This window comes from Vipera ursinii (assembly GCF_947247035.1).
Source record: "Vipera ursinii genome assembly, chromosome: 1".
In the NCBI taxonomy this organism is placed as follows: Eukaryota; Metazoa; Chordata; class Lepidosauria; order Squamata; family Viperidae; genus Vipera; species Vipera ursinii.
Window position 1 is genome coordinate 343491779 of NC_139512.1, and position 24040 is coordinate 343515818.

At 39.0% G+C, this 24040-nt stretch overlaps 1 protein-coding gene across 1 annotated transcript in view; it reads left to right on the forward strand.

Moving 5' to 3' along the window:
• LOC310650780 (sphingosine-1-phosphate transporter SPNS2-like) overlaps window positions 1-24040 on the forward strand; it is a 151811-nt gene that overhangs the window by 104820 nt on the left and 22951 nt on the right. Inside the window, exons 5-11 of the mRNA XM_083379511.1 lie at window positions 5011-5077; window positions 9150-9292; window positions 10095-10247; window positions 11861-12050; window positions 14705-14770; window positions 16874-16972; window positions 18267-18430. Of these exons, the coding sequence (XP_083235637.1) occupies window positions 5011-5077; window positions 9150-9292; window positions 10095-10247; window positions 11861-12050; window positions 14705-14770; window positions 16874-16972; window positions 18267-18430 (882 nt within the window). The remainder of the gene's footprint in view (window positions 1-5010; window positions 5078-9149; window positions 9293-10094; window positions 10248-11860; window positions 12051-14704; window positions 14771-16873; window positions 16973-18266; window positions 18431-24040) is intronic.

Here is a 24040-nt window from a genome sequence, read left to right on the forward strand (position 1 = left end):
ACTCATTCTATTCTGTTAAGGCTCCTGTACAGGTAATCCTCGACTTACAATCATTTGTTTAGCAACCATTCAAACTTACAACAGCACCGAAAAAAGTGACTTGCAACCAGTCTTCACATTTATGATTGTCACAGCATCCCCATAGTGACATGATCAAAATTCAGGCACTTGGCAACTGGCATGTATTTACGACGGTTTGCAGTCTCCCTGGGTCACATGATCACCACTGGTGAGCTTTCCAGCCCGCTTCCGTCAAGCAAAGTCAGAGATGGGAAGCAGATTTGCTTAGCAACTGCATGATTTGCTTGACAAATGTAGCAAAAAAAAAAAGTTATCAAATTGGGCACGACTCACAACAACTGCAATGGAAATTCACAAGTCCCAATTGTGGCCGTAAGTTGAGGATGCCCTGTATTTCTCAGCTTGAAGTAGATGGAAGGATTTTTGCTTTCCCTTGCCATCCTCTCCCTTGCTGAACGCAAGACACTTGTCTCCAAGGCATTCCTGTGGGAACCATGCAAATGTAAGACAAACATATAATTAATTAAATGAATTGTATAATTAAATGTAAAATATGCGCTGGAAACATGCACTGCAAAAAATACATTGGCATATATAAGAAGGATGGGGAGGAATTAGGAGTGCAGAGAAGAACTGAAAAGATGGCGAGAGTCTTGGAAGCTAAATTCTGTGAAGAATAACTGAGGATGTCTAACCTAGGGAAGAAAAGGCTGAGGGGATACATGATCACAGTCTATCAATACTTGAAAAGCTCTCACAGGGAAGGGGATGGATTTGTTCTCCATAGTACCTGAGAGAAGGGCAAGAGGGGAAGACAAGTGAAAGCACAGGTACAGTATAGGTGGTACCTGACTCAATAGTAGTAACTGTGAGAGGGATCTCGGAGTCCTAGTGGACAATCACTTAAATATGAGCCAGCAGCATGCTGCAGCTGCCAAAAAAGCCAATGCAGTCCCAGGCTGCATTAACAGAGGGATAGAATCAAGATCACGTGAAGTGTTAATACCACTTTATAATGCCTTGGTAAGACCCCACTGCATCCAGTTTTGACCGCCACAATGTAAAAAATATGTTGAGACTCTAGAAAAAGTACAGAGAAGAGCAACAAAGAATATTGGAGGCTAGAACATATAAAGAATGGTGGCTGGAACTGGGCATGTCTAGTCTACTGAAAAGAAGGACTAGGGGTGACATGATAGCAGTGGTTGCTATAAAGAAGAGGAAGTCAAGCTATTCTCCAAAGCTCCTGAAGGCAGGACAAGAAGCAACGGGTGGAAAGTAACCAAGGAGAGAAGCAACCTAGAACTAAGGAGAAATTTCCTGACAGTTAGAATCATTAATCAGTGGAATAACCTGCCTCCAGAAGTTGTGAATGCTCCAACACTGGAAGTTTTTCAGAAGAGAATGGACAGCCATTTGTCTGAAATAGTATACGGTTTACTGCCAAAGCAGGGGGTTGGACTAGAGGACCTCCAAGGTCCCTTCCAACTCTGTAATTCTGTTATTGAGAGAGATCTGGACTCAAAATGAAAAGGAGGAATGGAACAGCCTCTCTTTGACTCTACAAATATAAGAAGAACTCAGTAGATTAGATCAAAGTCGAAACAGAAACAGATCAAAGACAGATCAGCTGGTTTCTGCCTGAAAATGACATAAAGCAGTAAGATAATACCAATTCCTTACTACAGAGGTCAGCAGCTTTCTCAAGTGTGTACACCACAAAATAAAACATCATTTTTGTTTAAAAAAGGCCCAAACCTCAGACTGCTTAGCAGATAGCCTCAAATGAATAACTTCATAAGGAAACCAATATTTCATCAGATTCCAACTGTTTATTTAATTGTGCAACATTTATTTTAGGGTTGAATAAATCAGATATGTGTATTATGAAACTTTTTGCACCTGATAGCCTTCTTATACTTGTCCAGCAGCAGCCAATGCTTGGATATTTATATTGTATCCTGCCCTATAACTGGAAGTTGTGACTAAATATTTTGTTTTGTTTTGAGGCTATCTTTATATTTTTAATAATTGTCAGCCTGATTCCCAAGAATTCCACAAACAAGGCATAAAGTCAATCTTATTCAAACTGCTAGTATTTGTATTTATATGAGAACTTCCTTTAAAACCAGAGTAGTTGACACAATGGCATTTAAAAATCCACCCCTTCATTCCTTATTATGTACAGCAATTCAAATACTGGCTGCTATTTGCACTACTTAAATAGCACCTCCAGGTTTGGAAATTTAGGATGGTGAAATGTTAATCCTAATTGGCATAAGGATTTAAATAAAATATGTGGTGAGAAAGCTCATTTAGTGGCCATTAGCATTTTGCAGAATCTTCTTACATGCCAAAACAAGTTCAACCATCATGGGATTTCTCTTTCTTTTGATTTTTTTCCCCATAAATATCTTTTTTTTATTTTCAGGTTTCACTTTTTTGTTTGTGGAAAGTGCTGTTTTGGGTATCTAAGCATTGGCACTCTCACCTGACCATTGGAAATAGGAGAACATATGTAAAAGAATGAAAGGTTAAAAGGATAGAAATATTACTGGTCTTCTACAACAGGGGTCCTCAACCTTGGCAACTTTGAGACTTGTGGACTTCAACTCCCAGAATTCTTCAGCTGGCAAAGCTGACTGAGGAATTCTGGGAGTTGAAGTCCACAAGTCTTAAAGTTGCAAGTTTGAGGCCCTCTGTTCCAGAATGGATGATTCTTTTAAATATGGACAATTGATTCTTTGGCTAGATTTACGTATTAATAAGGCACAAGGGATAATTTCAAATTTAGCATGGCATGTTGTCTGAACCCAGCTATTATATCTGACCCACAGTTTAAAGTACAGGTAGTCCGCAACTAATAATAATAATAATAATAATAATAATAATTATTATTATTATTATTATTATTATTATTATTATTATTATTATTATTATTTTATTTATATACCACAATTGAGCCCAAAATTTATGTTGCTAGGTGAAAAATTTGTTAAGTAAGTTTTGCCCCATTTTATGACTTTTCTTGCCGCATTTATTTAGTGAATAAGTGCAGTTAATAAATTAGTCACGTGGTTGTTAAGTGAATCTGACTTTCCCGTTGACTTTTCTTGTCATAAGGTCACAAACTGTGATCACATGACCCCGGGACACTGCAACCGTCACAAATATGAACCAGTTGAAAAGCATCCGAATGTAAATCACATGACCATGGGAATGCTGCAATGGTCATAAGTGTGAAAAGTGGTCATAAGTCACTTTTCCCAGTACCTTTGTAACTTCGAACGGTCACTAAATGAACTGTTGTAAGTCGAGGACTACCTGTATGCATAGATAATGTAAGGATTCAAGCTGACTCCCTTTTTTCCCCAAATATTTCCCTTGTGTCCACTATGCTTCTTGCTCCGAGATATCAGAGAACATTCATCAGAGCTAATTTATTTTCTAGCAAACGTGTACCCTGTGCTGATTATGCCCATCATGGGAGCAATGTTGTGAACTGGCACGTATTCCATTTTATGAGAATGCCCACAATGCATTTTCAAAATGTTGTATATACTCTGCCCCAAAGGATTGTCTGATCCTGAACTTAGCTTAGCACGTTATTTTTGTGAAGCTAACTCTGGTTCATAATTCAATAAACTGTAGTTAGTCAAAGGTTCTTAGAGCCCAGATATCACAGTCCTCTCCTAAGACTAGATAGCTCTGCAAAACAAAATAAATTACGGGTAGTTCTCAACTTACGACTATTTGTTTAATGACTGTTGGAATTTACAACAGTACTGAAAAGAAAGGGGGGCTTATGACTGGTCTGCACACTTACTGTCATCATGGCATTCCCATGGTTAAGTGATCAATATTTGGCCATTTGACAACTGAAGTACGTTTATGAGGGTTGCAGCATCCTGGGGGGGGTGTCACGTGACTGCTCTTTGCAACCCTGCCACCTGAATTCTGACAAGCAAAATCAATGAGGGAAGTTGGATTTGCTTAACAATCGCATGAGTCACTTAGTGACCATAGTGATTCACTTAAGGACCACAGCAAAAAAGGTTGTGAAATCAGATGCAACTCACTTAACAATCATCTTGCGTAGCAAAGGAACTTCTGGTCCCAACTGTGGTTATATGTTGAGGATTATAGTCAGGGCTGCCTCTACTCAAATCCTAGGAAAGAAAAACCCTTTGGTCCATAGATTTACAGAAACTGTGGTTTTATTAGGAAAGAAGTGACTTTTCCCTAAATCTATGGAGTAAGGAGGTTTTCTTTCCTAGGATTTGAGTAGGGGCAGCCCTGACAACTACCTGTACCTGTGTTACAATGTTTTATATCAATTTTGCTAGCCAGACTTCCCAAAATGAACCCTGGGAGTTATAGGACAGAGAAGATGCCAAAATATTTCACAATAGATCTATAGAGCCAATAAAGCCCTCTTAGTGCTACAATCTACTGGAGTCTGGGTACAAAATAAAAATTCATTAAAATGGGTCAGGCAATTGAAAGACTGCCTTTATGAACCAAACATAATTATTTTTAATGAGATCATTAGGACTTTGCCTATGACACAATGTTGGGCTTGCGTGGATTTTTGCAATTGCAAATATATATATATAGCTTGGGAGAGTGTGGAAATCTCTTACATTAGAAATTTAGAGATTTGTGTAATATTGTTACTGGGTTGGCTACACTTAAAATGATGGATGAGTAATAACAAGAGCATCAAGGAAATAACAAAAATAAGTGATTTTGGCATCTCTTTACAGCCATCTATTTGTCAGCTAAGATCTAGGTAATCCCAAAAATGCTGTAATGTCTTAAGGAACATGTTTCTTTCTTGATTTGGTAACTATGGTAAAATGAATATATCTGGAGCCATTGGAAACTCAGGCTGGCTCAAAACCTGATTAAATAACTGAAGTCATATTTCATTTTTTCCTGTGTGGTTTTATCTTAATATTTTTTTTATTTTTATTTTTTGTTTTCTAGTGGCTTAGGATATATCACGGGATCAAGTGTCAAGCAAGTAGCTGGAGATTGGCACTGGGCCCTGCGGGTGAGTAGTGAGCAGGATTATCATATCTGCATTGCAGAAATCTAAGTAACCACAAGATGGCAGTAAAGAGAGATAGGACACACCAACTCTTGGCTGCTATCTAGTGATGATCCAGTTTTTGCAGCCTTTGTATTGTAGCTCCAATAATGAACTGTTTAGATTTAACACATTTGTGTTAAAAATTGAATAAATATCATGCCTCTTTCCCCCTGATTTAAGCATAATTTATAATTCAGTGGAAACATAATGGCCTGATGTATATTTGATGTACCTGATATCGGTGGTAGTAAGCCCTGATGTGTGGTTTGTTTGGCTTGAACTTAACATGTTCTGCAAACCTAGCCATTACAATGTGTAAATCATAGTATTTGGCTTTGTGTGAATGTACAAATACAACAAGCTGTGATTTGTTTATTCAGCTCATGGTGTGCAGAGTGCTGCTTGTGGAGAGAAGATTTGATGGAAATGAATTTTTTATCGTCTTATATTATTTTGGACATAAACTTTTGCAGTTGAGTGTGATTGATAATAGAGGTTAATTATGTTACAATTATAAGTAGCTTAGCAAACAATTAATTTGTGGGTGTTGCTTACTGCCTGTTTTTTCCCCATATGTATTTATTCCTTCAAAAAAATTCCAGAAACTTTGGATGATATGAATGTAGGATCTGGACAACTTTCCTGTGACCTTTCTAGTTGTTCTCCATGGTCAGCCAAAGATGTGGCTTTTATTATAATGTCACTGGTGCAGATGAGGCCAGCGTTTGACTCACCATTTTTCTTTCTGAAGTGCTTGATGGGGTTGAAGTAGATAGGAACTCTGTAGCCCCGAAATGACTCATTTGGGTTCAGTTAATGTGGCTGTGGATTGTTTAATCAGATCCAGGAGTGAAGCGATTGGACTCGGCTATTAGTGGCTGAGTTAATGTGTTTTGTACACAGAGACACTGTGTTCCTGAGGTATATTCAGAGGTATTTGTAGAGGTATATGGGGGAAGATGATGAGAGCCAGAAAAAGGACAATTGCATACTTTGCTGATTTTTTGCATTCTGCTGGTAAGCAGAATGTTGTTCCCAGCAATCAATTCCTGTTCTCCTCCAGTTTTCTTTGACTTTTTGAGTTCTTCAGCTTTTTTCCGTTCAGGGTTTTTCCCCATTCCCCCCTCCCCTGTTTTGGCAAACCTCTAAACTTGCCAATCGGAATAACAGAGTTGGAAGAGACCCTGGAGGTCTTCCATTCCATCAAGCAAGAGACCCTATACCATTTCAGACAAATGGCTGTCCAATCTCTTCTTGGAAAGCTCCAGTGATGGAGCATCCACAATTTCTGAAGGCAAGTTGTTCCACTGGTTGATTGTTCTAACTGTCAGGAAATTTTTCCTTAGTTCTAGGTTGCTTCTCTCCTTGATTAGTTTCCATCCGTTGCTTCTTGTTGTTCCTTCAGGAGCTTTGGAGAATAGGTTGACCCCCTCTTCTTTGTGGAATATTGCTATCACGTTACTCCTAATCCTTCTTTTCATTAAACTGGACATACCCAATTCCTGCAACCATTCTTCATATGGTTTAGCCTCCAGCCCTCTACTCATCTTTGTTGCTTTTCTGTGTGCTCTTTCTAGAGTCTCAACATTGTTTTTATATTGTGGCGACTAAATCTAGATCATCAACCAAATTATCTCCCTTTTTAATTGGTATTATTTTGAGTGCATACTGTAAATGTTGGCACTCATAAACTGATCCTCAAAGTAGAAAGAATTACAGTGAAGTGTTAGTACCCCATAATGGCTGTCATGACTAATGTGTACCATGATTAAATGTTCCTATTACAAAGATCTGAATTAATTTTAATGCAACTCCTGCCCATTCACCTCCCCAACTAAAAAAAATGTCAGAGAGGACTGTATTTAATCCAGTTATATATAAAATTTGGCCTAAAACTGAAACAACTAGTTTCATGTCTAGTTTAATGAAAAGAAGGGGGATATGATAGCAGTGTTCCAATATCTAAAGGGTTGCTATAAAGAAGAGGGGGTCAACTTATTTTCCAAAGCACCTGAAGGCAGGACAAGAAGCAATGGATGGAAACTAATCAACCAACCAACCAAGAACTAAGGAGAAATTTCCTGACAGAACAATTAATCAGTGAACCAACTTGCCTCCAGAAGTTATGGGTGCTCCAATATTGGAAAAAGAGATTGGACAACCATTTGTCTGAAATGACACAGGGGTTCCTGCTTGAGCAGGGGGTTGGACTAGAAGACCTCCAAAGTCCCTTCCAACTGTGTTATTTTGTTATTCGGCCAAATTTAAAACCTGTACGATGTATTTTTGCCATTTCTCGCTGAGATTTCCGCTTCACCTCTTTTTCATAGCTTCTCTTTCATTTATTCCTCTCATTTGTTGGAGCACATACAAAATCTGTTATACAATTTAGAGCACTTCTGATTTATTCCAGTTTATTTTGAGATAGGTAATAAAGGAGAAGTGGCCTCAGTCCACTGTTCTTAATTCCCCTTATTATTAATCATAAAGGATTTTTTTTCTGTTTGGGGTTGCATGAGAGAGGGGAAAACTTTGTCTCACTTCACATTTCTTTTCCTGCACCGAGCTGTTCTTACTTCCTTCTATTTTATCCCTTTGGCGATGTTGATAAATGTGCTAGAGAAGACTAGCACACAATGCACACAGCAGACACAAAAAAATATTGGGCTGGATGGAAAAATAGCCAAGAGGAAATAAGACGGCAAAACTGCTTACTGACCTTTGACCCTGCTTGGATTCCGGCCATCAGAGTGGTGATCTCTGTTTTCTTGTCACTGGCCCTCTGTGGAGGTGGAATTTCAGAGATGGTGCCATTTGGAGGTGTTGAATATCATCACGTGCCTGGTTTAGAATAAGCATCTCTGTGCGGGTTAATTAGTTCTGTTTTGTAGATGAGATAGAATTTGCATGGCATTTTAAAGTGCTGAGAGGACATAGAATGCATGATTTAGGTGGGTGTTTGTTTGTTTTTTACTTCAGCATTATAAATTGTGCCAGCACAATTATCCTTCATATAGTTCATGTTGTAGATTATGGGTAGGTTAAGACTGCAAGTGAATTAATGAAAGAAGAGAGATTCAATAGATAATAGCTTTGTCTATTTAGCAAGGAATGGAATGCGTTAAGTAGGATGTTACTCCGAGATATTTTATGTTGTTGGTTGTCATATATGTATGTCTTCATTTATTTTATAGCAAATTGTATAGCGTTACAGGTAGTCCTTGCTTAGTGACTGTCTCATTTAGGGACAATTTTCACTTGATATGATAATGAAAAAGTAACTTTACAACCAATCCTCACATTTATGGCCTTCTCAGATCTGTAAAGCCAAGGAATATTGAAGTAAGATCGTAAGCACAGTCACAGTTAGCTAGTGATTTGTTTAATGACCAAGTTGCCAGCTGTGATCACTAAACAAGGCCTACCTGTTTGCTGTTGACTTTGCTGCTGGGATATTCTGAGTCAACATAATTTTTGATGGTGAGGTGGAACTTCCTTGGGAACCTGGCTATGCTGCATGGAATGTCTTAGGAGTTTGGAAAGGAGGGCATGAAAGTTGTGTGACATTATATATGACATGGAAAAAGTGGACAGGGAGATTTGCTTTCAGACTTATACTGCCGGACAACCAAACTGATTCCGATTAACATGGAATCAAAACTTTACCTCACTAAATTCACTTGTAGGAGAAGAAGTTCTAAAAACGGCTGCTTTTGAAATGATTTGCCTACATAGCCTCTTCCTTTCAAGTGCTATAAATAAGTTGTCGTGCCTGGAAATAAATAATTTGCCCTCCAGACTTTTCAGACCTCAGTTCTGAAGATTCGACCCCATCATTCCAATCTTTTTTTTTTTTGCAGTTCTCAATGTAGAAATTTCTTAATTTTATAAGAAAAACTAGAGGAGGTGAGTCAGAAAGATGAATTTCTGTTCTAATCTAGGAATCCTGTTCTTCGACTTGAGTTTTGATGTCAGGTCATTTACTTTGGGCTATTTTCTTAAGTTGTTTTTTTTTTCCTCTCTTCTCTTCCAGGTTTCTCCACTTTTAGGTATGATTACAGGGACCCTTATCTTGATATTTGTACCAGCTGCTAAGAGAGGCAATGCTGAACAACTGGGAGCACAGCTGAAGGCTAGGACCTCCTGGCTGAGGGACATGAAGGCCTTGATAAGAAAGTAAGGAAACCTTGTTTAATTAAGGTTGGTTCTTAATTTTGCTAGGTTAGAAACCAACTTGAGATACTTTACGGGTGCAAAACCAGACAACTGAGGCTAACATTTTTGAAAATTGCCTCAATATTCCACTTTTCCAGCTTCTTTTTCATGAAGCTACTGATGACAGCAACTGTTTAGCATAATATCAACACCACTGATGTGCTAAGTGGCTTGTATATTAGAGAAATGACAACAGTCCTTCCCTAGGACTTTTAATTCCTTTGTATCACCATGTTAAGCTGGTGTGGTTTTTCATCCTCTTTTGTCACAGAGATGCAGTTTTATGGTAGAAATTAAGAATAACAGAGTTGGAAGGGTCCTTGGAAGTCGTCTAGTCCAAGCCCCTACTCAAGCAGGAAACCCTATACCATTTCAGAAAAATGGTTGCTCAATCTCTGCTTAAAAACCCTCAACTTCTGGAGGCAAGTCGTTCCACAGATTAATTGTTCTAACCATCAGGAAATTTCTCTTTAGTTCTAGGATGGTTCTGTCCTTGATTAGTTTCCATCCCTTGCTTCTTGTCCTGTCTTCAGGTGCTTTGCAGAATAAGTTGACTCCCTCTTCTTTGTGGTAGCCTCTTAATTATAGCCGCTTAATTATAAATTATAGATGTCAAACTCTGGAAAGAGTTTTTAAGATTACTTCTGGGCTACTGTATGAGTAAGAGGGATCAGATGTTTCCTGGGGCAGATCTGGTTTCTTTCTTCTACTCTGTTCAGAAGACTCACTTCATTTACTGACCTACAACCCCCTTTGTCTTCAGTCGCAGCTATGTCTTTTCATCCCTGGCTACCTCTGCTGTTTCTTTTGCCACGGGAGCTCTAGGGATGTGGTTCCCTGTTTACCTGCATCGGGCCCAGGTTGTTCAAAAAACAGCAGAGATTTGCACTTCACAGCCCTGTGGGACCAAAGACAGGTGAGGTTTTGTTCATATTCCCCTATAAGCTACAATAGATTTCCTCACTATATGTTCACATATGGTTGGCTGTATTTGCTTTATGGTATAGCAGATGCTGCTCAAAACCTCCAGAGGAAGAGTGGGCAGAACACATTTTAAATGAATAAATGGATTTGCCGTGTCCAGACAGCAAGCACGAACATGCCAAGAGCTGGAAGGAGTTAGATAACTGAAGGAGAAGGTTATTATTCACAAGCCCCACTTGAGTGCTTCTCGGCAGACAGGCCTGTTTGGCCACAGGACCAGAAGACCTTCGCTGGTTCCTCAGATAGTTAGAAACGAAACCTTGCTGCTTAGATGCGGTTCATTTGAGGATACCATAGGCTGGGAGTGAAACAAAAGGAGCATTAGACCTTCTTTAGTGACCATCATTGGGACTGGCAATTCAGTTGTTAAAGAGAAGTGGTCACTCAGTGAAACACCACAGTGTTATGATTTTACTTCAGTTTTGCTTTATAGACCTGCAAAAGGTCATAAATCCAAGGACTGGCTGTAAAATTACTTGTTCATGCAAATGGTGGCTAAATAAGTCAGTCACTAAATGAGGACTAGCTGTATTTTCAGTTCAGGCTGTTCTTTTGGGCTTTCTAGAGATACCCAGTCTTAATACTTGGTACAATCCTCAAAGCTTTTTATAGAATTTTTTTAAAAGCAGGAATTTATTTATTTTTATTTGTTCCTGCAGCCATGACAGTGTTTGAGTTCTGAGAAGAAAATAAAGGCAGGACGTTACATCTTAGATTCTATTTGCTCATATAACTTCAGCTGACAAGTAGTGGCTTTATATGCATTTTTATTTTTTTTCCCCTCTGTACTTTTGCCTTCTTTGTTGTCTTAATTGTCACAACTACCATGAGAGGCAGAGATTCGTACTTTGTTTAATGATAAGATAAATGAAACTTGAGTACATGATTTGTTTAAGAATGGTTGAATGCGGGTATTATGTCGTGGGCTCTGATGAGCAGGAATGAAGACGCAAAGTTGAGTACAGAGAAACTCATTCTTTTATTAAGCTGGAACTGTACTGAGAACTTGGGTGCACCCCGCCACAATATATAGCCAGACCCTCTGGTAGCAACCAGTCGGATTAAACCCATGCTTGCTGCCCAAAGTTGACCAATTGGAGGACCGGAGACGTCCTGTCTGGGTTGCTGGAGAACCGTTAGTTCTCCAGCAACGCACTTGGTGAGGTACCACAAGCCCAGTACATAACAGCAGGCATGATGTGGCAAAGGATAGCTTGTCCAGAGATGCTGTAAGTTTTAAATAAACTTCTTAAATGCAAATATTTTAAATTTTCCATTTATTGATCAACAAAAAACTCAGATCTCAGTTATGAAAGAACATAGAATACCTATGAAACATGAAGATCTCCAGAACTTGCATTTTTTGTTTTCTGAATTCTTTTTTAGGGGCTTAGTCCATCAATTTCCATGTAGCACCTCTTACTCATAGCCTTGCTTTGCTAATTCAACCCTCCCCACTGCCTCTCACCTACTGCCGTGTGTATAAAAATAAATCCACCTAAATGAGAAAAGATTTTTATTTCTGGAATCGTTCTGTGTCCTTAGCTTGATCTTTGGAGCCATCACCTGCTTCACTGGATTTCTGGGTGTGATCACTGGGGCTGGAGCTACCAAGTGGTGCCGGGTGAAAACCCAGAGAGCGGATCCTTTGGTTTGCGCCGTTGGGATGCTGGGATCAGCCATCTTTACCTGCTTGATTTTCGTTGCAGCCAAGAACAGCATTGTCGGAGCCTATGTAAGTGGTCAGTCTGCAGAAGGGGAGGATGCAATGGGTTTGTTTCTCTTCCTTTATTCATCTACCTACAGATTGTTCTTGTTGTTAGCTGTGAAGTCGTGTCCGACCCATCACGACCCCATGGACAATGTTCCTCCAGGCCTTCCTGTCCTCTATCATCTTCTGGAGTTCATTTAAGCTCATGCCTACTGCTTCAATGACTCCATCCAGCCACCTCATTCTCTGTCATCCCCTTTTTCTCTTGCCCTCAATCTTTCCCAGCATTAGGCTGTTGTCCAGTGAGTCCTTCCTTCTCATTAGGTGGCCAAAGTACTTGAGTTTCAACATCAGGATCTGGCCTTCTAAAGAGCAGTCAGGGTTGAACTCCTCTAGGACTGACCGGTTTGATTGCCTTGCAGTCCAAGGGACTCGCAGGAGTCTTCTCCAGCACCAGAGTTCAAAGGCCTCAATTCTTGGGCGCTCAGCCTTTCTTATGGTCCAACTTTCACTGCCATACATTGCAACTGGGAAGACCATAGCCTTGACTATACGCACTTTTGTTGGCAGGGTGATGTCTCTGCTTTTTAGTGTGCTGTCTACCTACAGATAGTCCTCGAGTTACAGCTGTAATGGAGTTTACCCATTATGGTTGTAAGTCTTGGCTGGCCCGATTTTACGATGTTGCTTTTGATGGTCGTTAAGTGAACACAGCAATTGTAAAGCAAACACAGTCGTTAGGTAAATGCCATGGTCATTAAGCAAAGCCATTGTTCTCTATGCCACAGTTTTGCCAAAAATTGGAAGCGAATGCCAGCTTTTGGCAAAACCATCATGAAATCCGATCACATGACTGCAGGATGCTGCAAAAGGCCATAAATTTGGCCAGGTTGCTGAGCAACCAGAGTGCAGTCCTGTGACCATGTGGGGTGGCTGACCGTCAAATCTTCAGATCGGGTCATAAATCCCCCTTTTTAGGTAAGTCGTAATTTTGCTACGTAATCAGTCATAAGTTGAGGACTACCTATATTCAGCCACTTAATTCTGCTTTTTGATTAGAGGAAGGGCTATAGAACAAGAAGCTCGCATTGTAGCCTCTCACTAAATCCCTTGTTTTCCTGAAAATATAAAAACCTGGGGGGAAAGGCAGTGGGGCGGGGGGAGAATTGCCCTTATTGCCCCTTGCATATATATATATATCATTACATACACACACACACACACACACACACACACACACGTTTGTAGGGTAGGGTAGGGGAGAATGGGGACGAAACAATTATAATTTTTCCCCAGACCTTAACAACTCTATTGCCCTCTGGACATTTTAAATCTCAGGAAGTACGAATTCAGAATACCTGTAAACACCTAGTTCCTTTCCCTGCTTTTATGATAGCAAAGAGGAAGATAAATGACAGTGCCAAATACAGTGGTACCTTGGTACTCATCGTTAATTGGCTCCGGGAGGCATGACAAGTATCAAAAACAATGAGTACGAAACAATTTTTTCTCATAAGAAATAATGTACTGGGTCATAAGGCATCTGACACTGGCAAGTTCTAACTTGTGCATTAAGTACCAAACAAACAATGAGTACCAGGACAAGATTTTCTCCTCAAAATGTGTTAAGTACCAAATTTGATGAGTTTCAAAGCAGTTGAGTACCAAGGATATGAAGAGTCTGCATGGAGTCTCCACACTTGAAAATGGACCTTAGCCGATGCTTTAATGTACTAACGGGTGGCCTTGATTCTATTCCAATGTATTAAGTTCCATTTATACATTATTGATGCAGTTCTTTGAATGCTGAGCCTTCTGTAGTCAAAATGGTCCTGGCAGTAACAAAATTAACACCTCTGAAAAGTTTTTGGAAACATGCACATGCACAAAAACAATTAGAAGTGACGTAAAACAAAGCTATTCCAAGTGCTTCAGAATCACCGCTTTGCATTTTGAGTTCAAGACAATTGAAAATTGAAATGTTTGGTTTACCTTTAGCTGCAACCAGAATCCTCCTATTGTGTAATCAGCCTACATATTTAGCCTCTTCCTCAACAAGGCAGATTCCCTTTCAGTGCTTGATGGAGTTCTTTTTTTTTTTTAACAAACCCCAGTTTTTCAGCATGCTCTGCAGCTTATGCTTGTATTTATGTCCATGTTTATACCGGTAGAATTATTGTTAGCTACTTTAAGAATTTAAGGAAGTATATAAACACTACAAATCAGGCAGAACATATGGCCTTGCAGATGTTGCTAGATTCTAGCTCTCTTTATCCCAGCCGTAAGCCATGTTCAGTAACATCTGGAAATTCCCTGTTCCTGCTATAAATAAATTTCTCACCATAGTTGACCTCTACGTTTCTTGAAATACAGAGAATTCTTGCCAGTTTCTAATCTTTCTCCTTATAAACATATAAAAAATATAAACTTATAAACCTTATAAAAATACAAATATTTTATAAGTATTTCTTTAATAAATAAAATCACAAATCAGTAAAACAAAAAACCCATCCCTCCCTGTCTCCTCCTCCCCTTGATAAGGTTCGGTGGATGTTGACAGTAAATTGCCGTGCGTTCGGTTACATTGGGGATATTGCCTTTAAAACAGAACACCAAATTGTGGGATATTTCTCGAACATGCATGAGTAAATTTTGTATGTCTAACGTTTCAACCACAGGTCTGCATTTTTATTGGTGAGACTCTTTTGTTTTCAAACTGGGCCATCACAGCTGACATACTTATGGTAAGTGGATATGAATGTATACTTGAATCGCATTTACTGGTATAGGGCTATATGTATGTTTTGCAATTGGGCAACTGTTGTTGGACTCAAACACGAGCTTCCGCCAGCTTGGACTATGTGCCTAACATTAATGCATTTCCCTAGTTACAAACTAGATAGAAGACTAATCTAATTAAAAATAATCAAGTTTAGTTGCTGGGCAAATGCAGCTGCTAGGTCTTTAACTGACCTGTTTAAATGTGTTGGTGTGAATGCGGCCTCATCAGCCATAGCTAGTATGGCTAATCTTTTCTTGCAGGGTGACCATTGCAATGTTCCTCGTCAAAGTTGCTAAGAAGAGACTTGCACTTTAAATAACTTTCATTTAGTCTTATTGTTTTGTTCCTCAAGTTCTTGCTCTTTCTCCACATAATACACACACACACACACACACACACACACACACACACATTCTGCTTCTTCATTTGGAGAGCTGTCTCCTTGTTTAAACCTTGCTAGAGATTCCATTCTCCAGCTTTTGAGAAACCATCTCTCGTCTCTCACTTTTAATTACAGATTTTCCCAATAAAGGCATAGTTTTTGCCCACCATTATAAAGCAGGAGATCTAGCTTACATATTTCATGTTGTGTAGATGTAGCAGGAAGGCGCAAGTGGTAGCACGTAGCCAATCTTGACTGTTCTAAAAAAAAAAGCTAAGCAGAATCAGACTTGGTGAGTATCTGGAATTGAAGACTACCATAAAATCCCAAGGCAATTGAAGTGGAAATGGGAAATTAGCAGAAAGAAGCAGGTCACCATATTGGTTCTGGAGACCTCTTGGCTCCTTCCTTTCTCATTCCTCTGGATTTTGATATTGGTCCTAAAAATTATGGCCATTCTTAAATGGCCTTTGACACTGGCCATTTCCATAGGATGTGGGCATCAAAAACAACAGTGGTTTAGAGATCCCTTCTGCAGTGCTATGAATAGTCTTGCTTGTTCTTTGTGGTGGGAAGTGGACATCACAGGGAAACCAGAACTTTCTCTAGGCCTCTACTTAAGGAGGCATGCTTGGCCAAGCAAACGTATCCATATTTCCTCATGCTTCCTGACACATGCACCACTTAGTATAAAATTGCCAGAGGGATCCCACACTTTTCCTAGGGTTCTGGCTTAGCCAACCTCTGTCCTTCTTAGGGCAGCTAAATCTGGGCAACTCCCATAGCAAAAATTTGGTTTCAGCTTTGTTTTATTATTCAGAATGCCAGTCTGCTTACTGACTACATCTGCAAACTTGGGCAAGAACTACTTTGTTACTAGCTGTTTCTTCCACCCTATGATCTGCTACTCCCAGTTGATTAACACAACCAACGTAGCTTATAGATCTCCCGACTTGCTCTTAATTCATGCAGTTCAGGAGCCCTGAACTGGGTTGCAGCTTAGTTCCAGATGAAAAAGGATCTAACTGAGCAGTTGCTCTCTAATTATGTTGGAGTACTATATCCACCCTCTGCAGACACCACATCCAATAGCATAGCGCCTGTGAGTGTGTGTGTGTGTGTCCACTCAAGTCACTCCTGATGAATGCCTGGACAAGTCCCTGCAGTTTTCTTAGCAGCCTTTACAGATGGATGGTTGTCATTGCCTTCTTCTATAGCCAAGAAAGAGTGAAAATCACCCTGCTGGCTTCAATTCCTAAGTCGGAATTAGAACTCATGATCTCCCCTTTTCTAGCCTGTTGCCTTAACCACTGCACCAAACTGGCTGCTGTTTGTTGTATGATAGTTCATATCTAGATAGAGTTAGGTAGGAAAGAGAGCCCAGGTGATGTAGTGGTTAAAGGCAATTCTTCAGGCAAAGTTCTGCCCACAGCCTCAAGCAATCCTGATGGGGCTCAAGGTTGAGTCAAGGACAGTAAAATGAGGTCCCAGATTGTTGGGGTAAAATAGGCAAATAATGCTGATATTGTAAACTGCCCAGAAAGTGCTGTAAAGCACTATGGGAAGGTATATAAGTCAAAATACTATTACTATTGCTAAAGGAAAAATTGTTCAGATTGACTTAATGCTATGACGTTTTAATCTTTTTTTATCTCTCTCCCTACCTTCTGCATCCCATTTCAGTATGTGGTTATTCCTACACGTCGAGCAACAGCTGTAGCTTTACAGAGTTTCACCTCGCATCTTTTGGGTGATGCTGGAAGTCCCTACCTGGTTGGATTTGTAAGTATAGTCTTGGAACACCTGAGGAATAGGATAAGAAGCTGGGTTCTTGTTCTGAGGATGATAGTTCTCCCTATCTTTGCACACACACAAGCTTTGTGATTGCACTTAATGCACTTATCTGATTATTCAATGAATCCAACAGTCAGGTTTTGTATAACATAAATCCACACACCCCAAACAAATCTTTAGCCAATTAATAACTAACCTAGCATAGCATGTTGTGTGAATGCATCTTCTAGACCTTTATTATTAGAGTTGTTTGTCACCCTTCTCACTTTGAGGCTATTCCTTATCTGAGTTGTGCAGTTTGTTGAATAAACTTAGCCACACATCTACAAAAGAAGAAAATAAAGTACAATTAATGAAACCAGAAAGAGGCATAGCAATGAAGTGTTGTTATTGGCACAACACAATTTTCTGTTTTTTCAGATCCACAGTTTAAGATATCTTTCTGATTTCTGTTGTGATTTTGAATTTAAAATAATTTATTTTGAAGTTTCTTATATACTCCTTTCTTCTCCTATTATCCCCAAAATCCTTGATGCTACAGACTTTTTTCTTTTTTGGGGGGGGAATGAAGTGGGCCTTAGAAAAGCTGAGCAACAACAAAGCTAGTGGAGGTGACAGTATTCCAGCGCAGCTATTCAAAATCTTAAAAGACGATGCAGTAAAAGTGCTACACTCAATTTGCCAGCAAATTTGAAAAACTCAACAGTGGCCACAGGATTGGAAAAGATCAGTTTACATTCCAATTCCAAAGAAAGGCAGTGCCAAAGAATGTTCAAACTATTGCACCATTGCACTCATTTCTCATGCTAGTAAAGTTATGCTTAAAATCCTACAAGCTAGACTCCAGCAGTATGTGGATCGAGAACTACCAGAAGTACAGGCAGGATTTCGAAGAGGCAGAGGAACTAGAGAACTGGGAAAAGTGGGTTGTTTATCTCTGAACAAGAGTTCCCACCATTCTCTTATCCCTTAAGGATCTAGTCTGGGGGTTACAGCCACTTGTGGAGAGACTTATACCAACAAGAAGAGAAAAACATAACAATGGGAAATCCTGCCTAACAGTAATGGGAGGAGCCAGGCAGTTAACTATAAGAATGTCAGGATTTGTTTTTCTGTGCAAAACTGACCAAGTCTCGCAAATCTTGGCAAGGAAGCAGTTGGTTTCCCCCATCCCATTTCAAATAAACTATGTTGGTGAAAAAGAGAACGTCCATAAATAGACTTATCTCTGTCTGTTCCTTCTCTTTCCACCCCCACCCCACCCCCCACTTTTCCCTTCTAGATCTCCGACGTGATACGGCAGAGCACAAAGGAGTCTCCACTCTGGGAATTCCTCAGTTTAGGCTATGCGCTGATGCTGTGCCCTTTTGTTGTGGTCCTCGGGGGGATGTTTTTCCTGGCCACGGCCCTCTTCTTCTTAAGCGACAGAGCCAAAGCCGAGCAACAGTGAGTATTTCTCAGTGGTGTGGGAAGAGGAAAATAGCATGCGTTATATTTTGTAAAAGGGTGTTGTCATTTGCCATCTTGGCACTGGTATCCAGTTTAACCAATGAGAAGAGGCCTGGGTGCACTTCCAATACGAACAGCTTCAACCTCAGTTTGAAGCTCCGATTCAAGAAGTTGAGTGTGCAAAATTGTGTGCTTGGAAACTCCAGTGATCTCTAATAATGAAAGAGTTATCATTTCCAGATTTGCTAGTAGATCAGTCTTTTGAGTACTACTGTGGGGGTCTTTCCACCATTCAGTTGCTTTCTCTCCTTATTAGTCCACATTATCTAGAAGAAGGGAGACTGTAACTCCATACTCTTGTTCTTCTTTGGTGCTCCTGATAGTCCATATGGATTTTTTTGATAGCAGTAGTACAGTGCTTTATTGAAAGCAAAAAAAAAAAGGGGACAGCAGAGAATAAGATGGTTAGATAGCGTCATCAGTGCAATGAACTTGGATTTGGGCAAACTCCAGGTGGTAGTGGAGGGCAGGAGGGCCTGGCATGCTGTGGCCCGTGGGATCACAAAGACACAACTTAATGACTGAACAACTATAGTGCCTTGCTGTTGTCTTTTTCCCACTCTTTTTTTGTAATATTTTATGGATTTTCTAGTTTTACATTTAAGTATTTAAAAAATAACACGGTGGCTGGGTTAATCGATAATTCAATAACATACAAAAATCTTTAGTACCAATCTCAATCTACCACATCAAATATTTCCTATCTTTTTCCCTTAATATCTACTGTCTCATATTTGAACTAATACAGTTCTTATTATGTCAATTAAGTAAAAATAGAATTGTTACATTTATCAATGTTTTTAGCTTATATATATCCTAGTTGCTTTAACATTCAATCTTTATAGACAATCAATGTCCTGTTGTTAATTTTTCCCAATTTTTAGTTTTCCATCAATATTTAAATTTAACATTTGATATTTATAATTTCCAAGTTTTAGGTAACCAAAGTTTCCTTTATCAGAATTCATAACAAAGTGTAATATTCAAGATACACATTTTATCTATTTGAGTATATTCTATTTCCCACCATCTTACATCATCTAGTTAATAATACAGTATAACATCCTTATTTTCAACTAATTTCCAAATGTCTTAAATTTAATGACCAAAATTTCCCCTATTTCAACATCAAATATTTCCTCTTTTCCATTAATATTTACTGTCTCATATTTAACCTAATACAGTTCTTATTATATCAACTAAGTAAAAACACGTTTATTACATTTATCAATAATTTTTTAACTTATACATATCTTAATTGCTATTGCTAAGCACATTTGATTTGTGCTTGATTTGTGCTTAGATTATAAGCCACCCTGAGTCTTCAGAGAAGGGCGAGATATAAATGGGATTTAAAAAAAATTACTTTCACATTCAATCTTTATAAATCAATATCCTATTTATTTGTTTTCCCCAATATTTAATTTCCCATCAATATTCAAATTTAACTTTTAATATTTATACTTCCACGTTTTAAGTGACCAAATTTTTTTTTATCTCAATTCATAACAAAATCTATTATTCAAAATACATATCTTGTCTATTTGAGTATATTCTGTTTTAATTAGTAATATAAAATCCTCTCTAATAAATCAAAACCCCAATTTTCTTCAGCCTTATTCTGGCTTTCTTCCTTTGCCAGCTCGCCTTCCATGTCAGTGCTTTTAAGTCATCAAATAGATCTCCCTCTGTTGTTATATATATTATTTGAAATAAAAGAGATCATCCAGTCGCCATTTTTTTGGAAAGGCTAATGAATCGTCTCTCTGTTATTCACTATATTATTCATATAGTTGTCCTGATATGTTTGTCTTCCCTTTGGTCTGTTCTTCTTCTTGTTTCTCAAGTTTCTTCTGGTTTATATAGAAAGTCTTTTCCATTTTCAGTGTTGTCAGTCCCTTTTCTGGATTTTCCATTGACTGGATTTGTTGGTCAGTTGAATCCTCTATCATAGTATTTAATTGTTCCACTTCTTCTGTTATCTTCTGCATAGTTGATTCTTTAATTGTAGTCAAAATTTGGGTTCATATATCTAGGCTGATATCTTGTTCTTTTCTGTAGCATCTTATTTCATCACAAGCTGAAAGAATGGTTTCATGTATTGCTTTCAACATAAAAATAATCTGTTCCTAGTCTTCATCCATATTCTCTTAATGGTGTGTTAAATTGAGGGCTTTAAAGTCAGCAAATGAAAATATTTTATAACTGAGTATAGAACACAGCTGAGTTTCTCACAGCTGATAATTGTCAAGGTTGAAAAGGGCTTATCTGTAGTCTGGGCTTTAAGCCAAGTCTCCTTTAGACTATAACAAGTTGTAATATCAAATTTAGCCACAAGATGTCTCCAATGCCGTTTAAGGTTTTTTAAGTCCAAAATTTTTATAATCCTTTTTCCAATTTATTTCTTTTTTGAAATAAAACCAAAGTCTTCAGTAAAGATAAGAAATCTTTTGGTCCCCAATTTTAGAAGCATATAAATCCAGTTAGATTAAGGTTATTCTTTCAGTGTTTTAACTCCCCTGGATAGTCAGCCGCCGCTATTCTTAGAGAGTGGGATAGAAGTTCCCTTCCCACTCTCCTCACAGGGGGGAAGATACTTTGGGTAGCTTTTACAGGAAAAGAAAATACTTAGGATTGAAGAGAGGTTCAGATCTCACCCAGTCTCATCCGCGCTGCTTTAGAAGTGCCTGGTGGTAAGTCTGCAGCCTAGTGACGAGCCATATTTCTATGGCTGATCTTTCATCCAACGGTTTGGAGGGCTGCCCCAGATCGAGCGGAAGGGCTACCGCCCTCCTGCAATCAAGCAGGGGTCCCCTCCTTGCTTGACACCCCTACAGGGTGACTCTTGACCCTTTCCAGGGTCCCCCAATGGAGCGAAACCAAACGTGGAACACGGAGCTCGCCTTCTAGCGTCTGCAACACCCACGATGGCAAACTGGAAGTCTTCTTCCCACTCTTATAGAGGTTCACAAATAGCAACCAGAAATTCAAGTTGCATTTGAAATCCTATTAGGAGCCAGTGCAGTTCAGAGTAGTGTTGATACCTAGGCATACCGAAGTGTACTATTTCTACCCCTACTGTTATAGTTGGGATCAGTTGCTGCTTCTGGATGGTCTTCAAGGATAATCACATGCAACACACATTTTAGAAATCCAATCAGGAAGGGACCAAAGCATGAGTGATTGTAAGGAGAGCCTCCAAATTCAGAAATAAGGACAACTGATGCTTCCTCTTTTCTTATATAGCATATTTACTGTCATAGTTCACCTGGTCAGACAGTTGAGACAATGAGAAATTGCCAAAGTCCACCTAGCTACATGGGGTCCATTCCCAGGTCTCAGCTCCTACAGGCTCTGCCTTTCTCACTACCAAGCGCTGTTTACCCACTTTCTTGAACTCTGAAACAAGAAATAAAACAGCAGCATTCTCTACAGGTTGAGCCCAATGCCATCAGTGGGAACAATGAGAGCAGAAAGAGAACACTGTTGAGAGATACGTTCTCCAAGCAGACTGCCCATCTAGTGCTACATGAAGACTTGAGACAATTTATCTCTGTGAGAGGACTAATACAGTATTCCTTTTCCTTGGCAAAGGAATGTCTCAGAATGTCTAGACGCTGGCATCATTACTCTTTCTAATGCATCCTAATACGAAGGAGACGTGACCTGTTTCTTCTCCAAAGTGGACCTATTCTTCTTTCTCCAACATGTTCTCTGTTACAGTCGTCTTCTGCAGATGTCCATAGTTCCATCTGCTTTCCTAAAAATTATGGTCCCAGTGTTGTACCATAAATTCTTCCCTCTTTGGACATGCATGCAATGTGATAATACAGAGGGTACGGTTTGGGTCGCAACAACACCATGATGCTGCTTTCATTGGAGTTTCAAGATTGTTGGGTAATTGGAGCCAGTCAATTGTAGTCATAAGTTGAGTACCGTATTTCCCTGCAAATAAGACCCAACCGCAAAATAAGCCCTAGCATTATTTTTCAGGATGCTCGTAATATAAGCCCTATCCCTAAAATAAGTCCCAGTTAATATTGACAGACAGACTCATTTAGTACTGTATTTCTCCCAAAATAAGACATCACTTGAAAATAAGCCCTAATGCATCTTTTGGAGAAAAAAATAATATAAGACCCAATCTTATTTTCAGGGAAATATGACACTACCTGTATATTTCTGTTTGCTTGAATATGTATATATCAAATTCTTGGATGCAGAGATATTGCCTTTAAAGACTGTTTTTTCTGAGCCTTTCCTATAGCTAGTTAAAAAGAGACACAACATTGGGCTCATGTTTTTCAGCCTGGATTTGGATCATTTCACCAATGGCAACTCCAATAACTTAGAAGATGCTACCACATGATAGCTACAAGAGATTTGGGGGTTTAGTTCATCTGTGTGTGCGTTTTGTTGTCTTTTGGAAAAATTGTTTACATACTTGCCAGGACAAATAGGGGCAACCTGCTATCTATTTGGAGTGTGTGTGTGTGTGTGTGTGTGTGTTTATCTGATTCCAAAAGAAAACTCAGAAACATGACACTGAATTTGCCTCATCAGGGAAAAAGTAATTCTGGATTAGGCTATTTTGTTTTGACTTGTTTTGGTTTTGTGGGCAGATGTTTTAAATATATGTGGCTCTGTCAGCATGTTTGTGGGGCAGCTCTTATGTTATATAAAATGTTTGGGGGCAGATTTTGATTCCTACATTTTTAAAGTCTATTATGAATTTAGAAGTATAATTCAACCCAGTTCCTCTGTGGCTTAGCCTAGTCAATGATCAAACTTCCATGCATTGTAATGTGAGCCAACCCCTGTACATGAAAGATAATGGAATTTTGCGCAAAGGAAAACTAGATTCTGGGTTTAAATGACAAAAATCTTGTCTGTAGTTCAATAGTTTTGCATATTCTACTTTTGCTAAGCAAGAAGTGATACATTATAGTAAAACCTCACCCCACCCATGACCTCTGAAATTCAAATTCATTATCTAATCTGGTTTCTTGAAATTCCAACAGTCTTTGTAGGATATATGGCACAATGAGAACTAGCAACATTGTTGGTTGTGTGGTAAAGGAGACTTCCATGAACTTAAATTGTGGATACAATACTGTAATTTAATCTATCCATTTCATATCCTAACTTGTTCCTAATCCTAGACTTAGAAAGTACCTGGAGATTATCTAGTCCAATTCCTTCTTCAGTGTTTTTCAAAGTTGGCAACTTTAACATGTGTGGAGTTTAACTCCCACAATTCCCAACATGCTGACTGAGGAATTGTGGGAGTTAAAGCCCGTACATGTTAAAATTGCCAACTTTGAAAAAACACTGATGTAGAATATAGAAAGCTAAAGGTTTCCCTTGTACAGTCAAGTCTGATTCTAGAGGTCAATGTTCATTTCCGTTTCCTAGCAAAGGAAGCCAGTATTGTCCAAAGATGCTTCCACGGTCATGTGGCTGGCATAACTATACTCCAAGGTGCACGGAATGCTGTTAGCTTCCCACCAAAGTGGCACCTGTTTATCTACTTGCATTTGCATGCTT